The sequence below is a fragment of the Crinia signifera genome, chromosome 5 (genome assembly GCF_055691185.1).
Source record: "Crinia signifera chromosome 5, ASM5569118v1, whole genome shotgun sequence".
NCBI lineage: Eukaryota > Metazoa > Chordata > Amphibia > Anura > Myobatrachidae > Crinia > Crinia signifera.
This window is the reverse complement of record NC_139221.1, coordinates 304035107-304046618: the sequence shown is the minus strand read 5'-3', so window position 1 is coordinate 304046618 and position 11512 is coordinate 304035107. Positions and strand designations below refer to the sequence as shown.

The window sequence follows — 11512 nt, the reverse complement described above, 5'->3', positions numbered from 1 at the left end:
CAGGATGTCGTCTAGACACGCCCATATCATGATCTTTTGCCTTCTTAATCTTTCTATTAAAATCACCAGAACCTTCGTGAAGACTCGAGGGGAAGAAGTCAGGCCGAACGGCAGGCAAGTGAACTGAAAATGCTTCTCTTTTATGGCAAACCTCAGATACTTTCTGTCGCCTGGAAAAATGGGAATGTGAAAATACGCATCTTTTAAATCGATTGCTACTAGATAATCGTTTTTTCTGATCCCCATCAAAATAGATTTGGTTGTCTCCATGTGAAACTTCTTTTTTCTTAGACGATCGTTCAAACTCAAGTCGAGGATAGTTCTGAATCCGCCTGACACCTTGCATTTGTGTCGATCAGAGCTTGCAAACTTAACTAAGACCTCTTTTTCTGTCTCTAGTAGAGGAACTCTGGAACTTAAAAATTTCGCCAACCTTGGCTTTGAAAGAAACTCCAAACGGTAACCTTCGGTTACTATCTCTAGCACCCATTTGTCTGTGATGCTTTGCTCCCAGATATGAGCAAACTCCAGGAGCATTCCTGCTACTGGGACCTGCTTCATGGGACATCTGGCGTCACTGCTTCTGACTTGTGCCAGAACTTTCGCCTCTCTTTTTAATGTATTGGCGAAAAAATGCACGCGTTGTACCTGAAGCGTACCTGTCGCGAAACGGCCTACCCGGCCTGTATGATCTGGCTTGTCTATATGATTGCCTACTGGAATAGGAATGAAATCTGCCTCTCTTATCCTGAGGCAATCTCACGGATTTGCCCCCGATATTCTCTGAATCATCTGGTCGAGTTTACTTCCGAATAGAAAGGCACCTTCATATGGAAGTGTTGCAAGCTTATTCTTGGAGTGAGAATCCGCAGCCCAAGATTTCAACCAAAGGGCCCTTCTGACCACTACCCCCGAAGTCAGAGACTTGGCAGAGAAATCCAATACATCTAACGATGCCTCACAGACGTAGTCCACTGCCATTTGAATTTGCGCCAGACTTTTGCTCATCTGGTCACGAGAGGCTCTGTCTTGCAGGTCATCCTGTAATGCGGCACACCAAACTCTTAATGCTCTAGAAAGGGATGCTATGGCTACACCTGACTTCATCGACACCGATGTTGATATGTGTAATCGCTTTAGCGCACTCTCCATCCTTTTCTCCATGGGGTCTTTTAAGGACGCACAGTCCTCCAATGGTATGGTTGTACAAGTGGTGACTTCAGAAACAGCTGCATCTATCTTAGGGATGTTACTCCATTTCAAAAAGTCCTCATCCTCAATCCATTCCTTTATTAATATGTCTTTAACAACTTTATGGACAGGGAAGCACCTGCCCTTCCTTGATCTGTCCTCGAATAAAGTATCCAACTCTGGTTGCTTATAATTTAGAGTTTTATAGAGGTTTTTTTAATACCACTTCCACTAAACCTAAATCAAATAAACGTTCGTCTTCAATGACTTCCCCTGACTCAGCAGTGGAATCACCCGAGGCATTATCATCAGAACCAGCAACAATTGATCCACAATCATCATCTATGTCCAAACTGGTTTGTGATCTAGATCTCTTGCTGCTAGTAAACTCCTTTTTTGACACAAAGTTCTTCTCCATCCACTCTCTAAGCTCAGAGATTTGGTTAGACACAGAAGTAGCTTCTTTCTTCTGTAGACAACTTTGTGCACAACACATTTTCACCAGTAAATGATTTGTCACATTCAGGGCATATTTTATCCAATCTCTTCTTAGCTGACTTCTTTTTTGCAACCACAGGCACACTAAAACGAGAAAGAGATAGCCTAACTACCTTTTCTAACCTCAGCAAAGTAAGTAACCAGTCCTCAGAGAGGACTTACCTGGGCAGCGGTACATTCGGTTTAGGAGAGGCATCCTCCATGATGTGCAGCGCTAGTATTCACTTCAAAACTGAATAAGCAGCAGCGCCTGTTACACCGGCCAGGCGCTATAAATACCGGCACTTCCGGTATTTGGAACGCACGCGGCCTGCTGTGGAACGCAGACCGCGTGCAGGTGCGCCGGAAATGCGCATCACTTCCCTCCGACGTTTACTGCACAGAGCAGCTATAAACAGACGCCGGGAACAGTGACCACGCCGGACATGCTGCCGCTGCCTCTCCCACTGCTCTGGACAACACCACTCGCGCCCAGCCACCGCTTCTTGGGCATACATCTCTGGTGAGTCCTACGCACAAATACTCGGGCAAAAGTTCCACCCGTTTTGCCATGTCTTTTTTGGGTTTCAGGCACCGCCAATCCCCATAATATAAAGCAGTAAAAAGATCCATGCCGCCGGCCCGGATCAATATTCAGGGTAAGGCACCGCCATCCCCCCCGCTGCCAGGTCACACCCTACACTAGCTAACCTAACTACCTGTTTACAGACAGAGGAGACAGGAAAAAAGACTATGGTCAGAGGGGAGGTGCTCAGTTATATAGGATAAGGAAGAGGAGGAGTCGGATCCTAGGGGAAAAAACCTACCTGTCTAATTGAGAGAGAGAGAGGGATGATCCCAATGTAATGGCTGCCATGAAGTATGAAGGAGAAAAACTACTTTATAAACAAACATAAAAGAAAAATGGCCACAAGTTCCCCAGCATCAGCGCCAATTAATATTATTATATGTCCCACTGCTTCCAATTCAATGCCAACTGAAATACGTCAGTAAATAGGAAGAAACCATTGCAATAAAAACTTTAAAATATTTTATTAAAATTACAATTATTTAACAGTAACCCCCCAAAAAGTCGTTTAGATGGGCTTTCATTTACAGATACTGTACATAGCACAGTCTTTACAAAGGAGAATTCTACTGTCAGATAATACAGTCCACATATTCCTATTGTGCTGTAATGTTTGCGTTTGGTAACATAATGACTGAAATCCAACTAGGCACAGTCAGGGACACCCAAGGAAGGGGGTGGGTACAAAGAATCAGCACTTCTCCCCCACCCAATATGATGCAGACAGGACTTCTCAGCAATTCAATGATACCCCAATGGAGTCTGTTCAAGATCCCACTTGGACTTGCCCCCTCTAAGCCATCCAGTCAAGTCCCACCTGTCGCTCATCCCTGCACCTTCTTGCTCATGGCCTTCTAAGACTTTCAGACGTTATAAAGCCTGACATCAGATTGTGTTGTACTTATTGCCCGATGGACAGAAAAGGCAGCCAATAAAGGCCCAATACCGACAGCAGTGAGCAGAGGCTTATGGGAGGAGAGTTACCGTATCGGCCAGAACAAGTACTAGAAATAAATGCCAGAAACAAAGACCGATCTGTACCACTGTGATCCTTGCTACATGGTCCACGAGGACATCGCTGCATCATTTATTTACACCGAGTATTATGAAAAAGTATATAATGTGGGAGAAAATATACAAAACAAAGTACTGTAGTACATTCTATTCCAGCCAGAGCGTGACACACAGAGATGACTGCGGCGTTTGTCCAGCGAGGTGTCTTCTGTGAAGAGGCAGTGTGACCTTACATGGTCACACATCGCTGTTGGCTCTGGAAAAGCACAGCACTCTAGGACTGTCATGTAACTACAGCTGTAATGCTAAGGAAGTGTTGGAACATAGCAGTATATAATCAGCAACCTGACACTGTTGCTGGTCCCTGGCAGGGAGGAGTCCTGTCCATGTTAGCTTGTGGCTTACACATTCCATAGAACAGTTCTTAGATCCTCTTTGTCTACTGTACATTTTCTGCACATGGTTACAAGTCACGTAGTGTCCAAACATTTGTCTGATGCTACATTATAAGTGGTTTCCAACTGTATCTTTGATATTGATTGCAGGAGTTGGGCCAACATGAGTCCAAATATATCCCCTCTCGGGCCGGGAAGGGAGGGTGGGGAAGGGCGATGAGCGGGACTTGAAGTACTCAGAGGGGGCATGACATACAAAGTCCAAACAGTCCATTTTCCGAGGAAGATCTTCGTCTGGTCCTTGAGAAGGAAAAACAAATACAATCAGACAAGTGGTCACACGCACTAGAGGCCAAACAACATCGCAGGTCTTATGCTGGCCATAACCTAGTATGATTTAGCCCCTTTTCACCCGATTCCGACGGATCTGGACAAGAAATTAGATCCGATGGGAGGTCCTGTGCGTATCAGAGTCGGAGATCGGACCTGCTGAACGTCTGACCTCAAACTTGGACAGCCTCTAGGCAGAAGGGAATGCAATTGCATGTTATATATAGCATGCGATCCTGCCGCCTGGGACCTTCCCGGGCGGCTCAGGGAGGATCGGCTGCAACTGATGTGAGGTTGCTGGTTCACTGATGCAGGGACATTACATTGTTTATGGCAGTTGTTGTAGGATGTTTGGCATAACACTATAATACTTGGCTAAACGTGGTCCCCAGGACAAGCAGAACAGGCCTGATTAAATCTGCAGCCCCCCAGGCGGTGCTGTCCAAATCTAGCCCAGCACCCCAGTCTGCATCACAATAACTGACTCTTCATCCTGCGGAAGGACATGGCCACGCATAGTTGCAGAACAGGGGATAACCATACATGAATAATTTGCTCCACAACACCCGGCTGCTGGAGAAGCAGAAAAGCTCAGGATCGTGATCCATTGCACCATAGAAATACGGACAGCGCGTTTCTACAGCGCGCACACTTAGGCGATTGTCATACAAACCTATGATGTAAGACGCTGGGTCAAAGTGGTCCTGAGGGCTGGAGAGCGTAGGAATGAGCCAGGTCAGAGCCGCACTCTTCTCGCTGTACTGATCCTGGACAAAGCCCCTGATCTGCGCATAATAGGTTTTACCATCGTCTTCATCAATGACCGAAACCACATCACCGACCTGATAATACAGTCCCTGCAGCAAGGAGAAGATAAGTTACAGAATGTACTGCTAAAGCCTAATGGCTGCACAGCGCATACTGTACATCCCCAAATGGCTACAGGGTATACATACTATATCCAGGTGGTGAGGATGCCCCAGGTCAAAAGACTAAACCCTGGCATCCCAATACCAAGAATCAATACAGGGGCACTGTAAGGGATCAACCCTTTCACTCTACACCCCTGACCCTAACCATGCCCACTAGCGCCTAAACATAAACCCTGTATCCCACCGCTTAAAGCCCTCTAAGGTACTAAACCTAACTCCCCCTCCCCACAGCCCAACCCTATGTCACCTTACTAGTGCTTAAACCTAATACCCCCTTCCCTGGCCACATAATCACCAACCGGGATGCCTGCTATAGTTTATTCCCGCGTCAGCATCTCGATCTCTTTGCAGTTCTGGCACTGGTATTTTGAACGCGGTTGGGATGCCGGTGTTGGTATATTAAAAGCTGTGATATAGGACTGGTTGCAAGCACTCACTACTGCCACCGTGTGGAGCTTTTCTTTTATAATTTCTTAAGGTCTTTTTACAGATCCTCAAATGCAGCTTCCTTGACTTAAGGCCCCACACACACACACATTGTGAATTTGAGCTCAAAGTAGCCTGTTTTACTGCCTGAGTGAACCACTTTCCACGTCTCCTACTGTGATAATCTCTGGGCCGGCTGAAAATCGCTCAGGGTGTATACACAGCCAGCAGTTTACTATACACCTAGCTTATTTCCAGAGCACGTATACCCCTTCGATGCACAGAATAAGCGCCGAGAGGAGGTCACATGGAACATTTGGGATGGTGACCCCGCTATAACATTACCTTGTGGAAGATGGATTCTGACGTCACTATAGTGGACACGGCTTCTGGAGCCTTAATGGGCTATTAAATATAAAAAAACAATAGTCAATAGATTTCATATAAACATCAGACCGTGTGTTCTGCAGTCTTTGTTCCAAATACTGTTGCCATTTGCAAAAGCTGGGTACATACTGAGGCATTGTGTATCCAGACGATATATCGACCCACCGTGCCGATCTATCGTAACCTGGGCACATACTGAGAGATATTCATGAAGGTGCTTCATTGGCATACATGTTGTTGGTAGCGATATCAGCAGAGGATCAAACCTCACAATGTGGCCAGCTGCTGCAGGCACCCACACATCAGGCATCCACACACTGCCTGATACAGACCGATGTGAGCGATATGTGGATCTAATCTGATTCGCTCAATGTGTACCCAGCTTAGGAATCCTTATACTGCGATAAAGCATAGTTTGGGGTCTATAGTCAGATTATGGTAACATTGGGGCTGATTCATTGATGATGCAATTTTGATTTTAAAAGGTTGCATGATTTCTACAAGACTCGCACTGAACACCCATCAATCAATGATTAGCTGGAATGTAAAAACTAACAACTCCGCCCCATCTCCCCATTCCCCTTACTAGGTAACACATGAATGTATACAGATCAAGTATGTGTCCAACGTTGGCCCTCCAGATGTTTTAAAACTACGCATCCCAGCATGCTTTGCAATAGTTTTAGCATTCTCTAATAGCAAAACTGTGGCAAAGCATGCTGGGATGTGTAGTTTCACAACATCTGGAGGGCCAACGTTGGACATGCCTGGTCTAGAGCCTCGTATGTAGAATGAACCATCTATACTCACTTTATTTAAAAAAAAAAAGGATGACAGATTGAAGGTGCGTTTGCCACCTCTCCTCCAGCCCAATTCTGCTCTCCTCACTTTATACTTGACCACCTATAGTCCCCCTAGAATGTAAATTTTGACCGGAGACCCTATAGCCTTCTGTATTCAATACAATACTAATCTGTGGGTTGTAATTATGGGTTGGGATCGTTTAGTCGACCATAACTACGTCGAGAAGCAATGGGTAGATATCACTAGGTCGACATGCAGCAAGGTCGACATGGGTCTTGGTCGACACTAGCGTTATGTCGAGTCAAAAGGTCGATATGGGGGTTTTCACCCGAATGTCAACACAGTCGACATGAGCACAGTTTGAAGTGCACCGCATCGCTCGGCACACTATTTTATTCTCCCACCATGCCCTAGTTGATGGTAGGGCATGAAATACCGCCTGTCGGCTCAAAAAAATCAGTGAAAAACCAATGTCGACCTTTTGACTGTCGACTTAACACTAGTGTCGACCTAATGCCATGTCGACCTAGATCCATGTGGACCTTGACCCATGTCGACCCAGTTACTGTAGACCTAATGACCGTATCCTGTAATTATGTACAGTATATGTGAGGCTGGTTACACACTATATCAGTGGTTCCCAAACAAGCACGGGACTCTAGAGCAGTGATGGCTAACCTTGACACTCCAGCTGATGTTGAACTACACATCCCAGAATGCAGTTTTACTATTTGGCCATGCTAAAACTGATGCAAGGCATGCTGGCATGTGTAGTTCAACAACAGCTGGAGTGTCAAGGTTAGCCATCACTGCTAACCTTTTTTTTCCCAGCACCCCTCGTTCTGTTATATGGTGTACTCATAATATATCTTTGCTGCTGGGATGAAGGGAAATCAGGATGATCCTCATGCCAATGTATGCCCAGAAATCAGGAAGACCTTTGTGCCGGCCCTGCACTATGTCATTTATTGTGCAGGACATAGTAGTCATATTATTATTATGCTTTAATGCCCTGATCAAACCATTTTAATATCAGCATTACATGGGCAATAATTGAAGTAATAAAAACCCTTATACTAATATCTGACAAAATAAATCAAAATCAATATATAAAATATAAAAACAGCAAAATAAAGGGTACTTGTGAGTTATCCGGGCTGCCGATTTCTAAATCGGGTCGGATCAGGCACATCGCATCGCATCGCATGCGACCATCGGATGCGATGCGATGCGATGACCCGATTTTTCCATAGGAATCAATGTTAAATTGGACTGAGTCCATTTTAACATGGAATTCAATGGGAAAAAGGGGTCCTTTTCATACCCCTACTATCCAAGTGGGCATGGAGTTGGATATAAACCTGTGGCGAGCGTAGCGAGCCACCGAGCCCGAAGCGTGGCGAGCGTAGAGAGCCCCGCGAGGGGACACAGAATACCGTTCGCTCGCCACGCTTTGGGCTCGGTGGCTCGCTATGCTCGCCACAGGTTTATATCCAACTCCATGCCCACTTGGATAGTAGGGGTATGAAAAGGACCCCTTTTTCCCATTGAATTCCATGTTAAAATGGACTCAGTCAATTTTAACATTGATTCCTATGGAAAAATCGGGTCATCGCATCCGATGGTCGCATGCGATGCGATGCGATATCGCATCGCATCGCATCTGATTGTATGCCTTAACTTAAGGCATACAATCAAAAAATCGGCAGCCCGGATAACTCACAAGTACCAAATAAAGTCCCAGGAGTAATTAGCTTACGTTTTTCAGTTTAAATATATGCCGCCGTCCTTTCCCTTTGGTAGAAACCTTCTTTTCAATAGCCGGAGCAGACTTATACTTTGTGTTCCTCAAACGGGCAGATCTTCTGTGGATTTCCTGCTTGGACTATCGGTGAAACAAGGTTACATGGTAGAGTCAGTGTCACCAGTCACAGTGATTGTACACAAAGCAGGCGATCACACCCCCAGTGACGCTGGGAATACTGGGTAAAGATAACTCCTCCCCTTAAGCCTGCAACTCTAAACCTCCATCCCACACACATCCTTACCCCCCCCCCCCCCCCCCCTCCACACATACACTGTTCTTCCGAGCCCCTCTTATCCATTTAGCAATAGCCCATAAAAAATAAAGACTTCATTTAAAACAAATAATGTTCCCCACACCACAGATATGTACTTTGTAATAATAATGATGATGAGAACAACAATTACTGACCTGCTTTCCACTGCCCCCATTACTCTGCTGTGAGGCCGAGGTACTGGCGAAGCTTATCCCACTATAAGTGCTGCTTGATCCAGTACCAGCAGCGTAGTTACCAGTACCCGCAGTGCTGCCCTTCCCAGTGCAGTTGTTGCAGAGGATCTCTCCCTGACTTCCTTTCTTCCACATGGAAGAGGAGGTGGTCTTACACATGCTGCAGGTGGGCTTCAGTCCAAGAGGCATCTGCATTGTACATCACAATCACAGTAAGTATCTAATGGACCTAAGTAACACAGTACGTGTACAAGAACAGGACCATGGGAAAGACATGGGTGACAAACGTCTGTGTATCCTGCTAGAACACAGAACATACAGGAACAGGTCAGTGTGAGAGAATTGTGTCACTCACCTTGTGCGAATATTCCAACGTTTCCTCATCCACCAATCACCTGCAAGATAAACAAATATCAGGAAATACAAAGTGACATATACTCGCCTCTGGGAGAACAAAAGACAGAGGCATCCAATTTCCTTGTGCCTCACTATACACTGGCAGCACACTCAGAACAAACGAGGAGGTATTACCGATAAACATTGATTAAACACATATCAATGTATTGTGATATCTGGGATTTTGCTTCACCTGCCTCATTTTCGTGCAGATAATGACGTTGCTGCCGCGAGAACACTTGTTTCACAAGCACCTGCATGCAAGCCTCACATCACCAAGTCCAATGCCAAGCATCATATGGAGTGGTGTAATGCACAGACACTAGAGTGTGGATCAGTGGAATCGTGTTATGTGGAATGACCAATCACATTTCTGTGTGTCAGTCAGATGGGCGAGTCTGGGTTCGGCAGGTGCTTGGAGAACGTTACCGGCCTGACTGCATTATGCCAACTGTAAAGTTTAGAGGAGGAGGGATAATGGAATGGGGTTGTTTTCCAGTGAAGAGCAATCTGATTGCTTCATACCAAGTCATTCTGAACAATGCTAACAGTTTGGGGAAGGCCCTTCTCTATTCCGGGGTACGGTCAGCAGTAATAAGGTCGACAGTCAATAGCTCGACACATAAAAATAGTTGACATGGACAAAAGGTTGACAAGCAATAGGTCGACATGGGAAAGGTCAACATGAGAATTTAGCTTTTATTTCCCCAAAAATGTGTTTTTTTTCATACTATTGTGGACATAGATAACAATAGTGTGCTGAGTGTAGAGAAGCATGGCAGGCCATGCGAGGGGAGGCTATACACTTGTACGGTGTCCATGTCAACCTTTTCCATGTCGACTTTTTTCATGTGTGGACCTTGTGACCCATAACCTTCTATTCCAACATGACTGTGCCCCAATGCATGGACATGACTGGCCTGCGGAGCCATAGAAAGAGAGAGAGATATGTATATGCATGATACGGGGTATGTATTGCTAGACAGGCGGGAACAGTGTGACTTGAGCTGTGGCGGAACTACAAATATCAGCATGCACAGGCTGGTCGGGAAGGACACAGACCTCAGTGATCTCCGAGAGACCCCGGCAGTGACTCCTCCAGGCCCCGGTGATAAGCTCCGCTGGATTCCGCCACTGCTGGCAGGGAAGCGGGTGACAGACCAACGTGCCCCTGGTAACTGTCCGGTAACACAAACAAACAGGGCAGCAGCGCCGGCGGAACTGCCACCATTCACATCCGGGACACGCAGCTCCGCCGCTGCTGATTGGCCGGGATGCTGGTGACGTTGTGTGTAGGGGGCGGGTCATGTGATCATGCCTGTAGTAGTCGTACCTGACCGTCGGGGGGCAGCATCTGTTGCGTTCTAAATAATGCGCATAGACGGGGATGGGATATGGTACCACACCCGGGGATGGATATAGATAAGATAAGATTAGATAGATATATTAGATTAGCATCAATTACTGTGAGTAACTGCATATTACTTTCTGTAACTATATTGTACTGTAATTACTGTATATAACTGTGTATTACTGTCACTTTATTACTGTATGTAACTGTTATATGACCATGTATATTGATGTTTATAGCTGCAGACTGTGGTTTGTAAATGTATATAGCTGGATTTGTGCATATTAACTCTTTGCAGTCCAATTTTTTTGCAAATCAAGTAGTCACATGGTTTAAATTAATTGTAAGTTTTTATTTTTATATTACATAAAAAACGGTCTACGTTGAACGGTGTTAATGCATACCTCCCAACTGTCACGATTTCCGCGGGAACGTCCCGATATTCGGGGACGTTCCCAGGGCCGCCATTGTCCCGCGGTGGGGGGGACAGTTGGGAGCCCCCCCAGCTTGCCGAGAATAGACGCTGCGCACAGCATCTATTCAGCGCCGACGAGCGGCGACAACGGGGCGTGGCCGGAGTTCGCGTCACCCCGTGAGGCCACGCCCCTTTCCTCAAGGCCACGCCCCCTTTTCGGGACTTCAAAAGTTGGGAGGTATGGTTAATGTTCTTATTTTAAAGTGGCTCACCATTGGATCTGCTAGTAGCGCTAGGGCTGTTGAGCCTGGACCTGCCTGATTTAATGTATATTACTTTGCACGGAATACATATGTATAACCGGCAGAGGTAATCAGCTGGTCGAAGGAGCAATTAGAAAACGGGAGCGCGCACCCGGCAATTTATCGCTGGGGCACAGTCCCATCACTGGCAATATGGTCGCCAGCAACCATATTCCCAGCGATATCAGCCCCTATCGCTGCCGTGTGTACACGGCTATAGATTTTGGTAGTGGAGGTTAGGGGAAGTCA

At 46.1% G+C, this 11512-nt stretch overlaps 1 protein-coding gene across 1 annotated transcript; it reads right to left on the bottom strand.

Moving 5' to 3' along the window:
• Nucleotides 1–2696: 2696 nt before the first annotated feature.
• GATAD1 (GATA zinc finger domain containing 1) lies at nt 2697–10463 on the bottom strand. Its single transcript, XM_083189429.1, has 7 exons — nt 10258–10463; nt 9155–9194; nt 8761–8988; nt 8305–8430; nt 5700–5759; nt 4670–4853; nt 2697–3966 (listed from the first exon to the last, which is right to left on the bottom strand). Exons 3-7 carry the CDS (start codon nt 8986–8988, stop codon nt 3776–3778), a joined length of 789 nt encoding a protein of 262 aa, XP_083045555.1. The 5' UTR covers nt 9155–9194; nt 10258–10463; the 3' UTR covers nt 2697–3775.
• Between the last annotated feature and the right edge of the window lie 1049 nt (nt 10464–11512).

Bases quoted from the DNA above. Each gene is read 5' to 3' on its own strand.
- GATAD1 (XM_083189429.1), bottom strand. From the start codon at position 8,988: ATGCCTCTTGGACTGAAGCCCACCTGCAGCATGTGTAAGACCACCTCC. The intron at 8,431-8,760 runs GTCAGTAATTGT...TTTCACCGATAG, and splicing joins ATGGGGGCAGTGGAAAGCAG to TCCAAGCAGGAAATCCACAG. The intron at 3,967-4,669 runs GTTTGTATGACA...TTCCTTCTCAAG, and splicing joins CCCAGCGTCTTACATCATAG to GACCAGACGAAGATCTTCCT.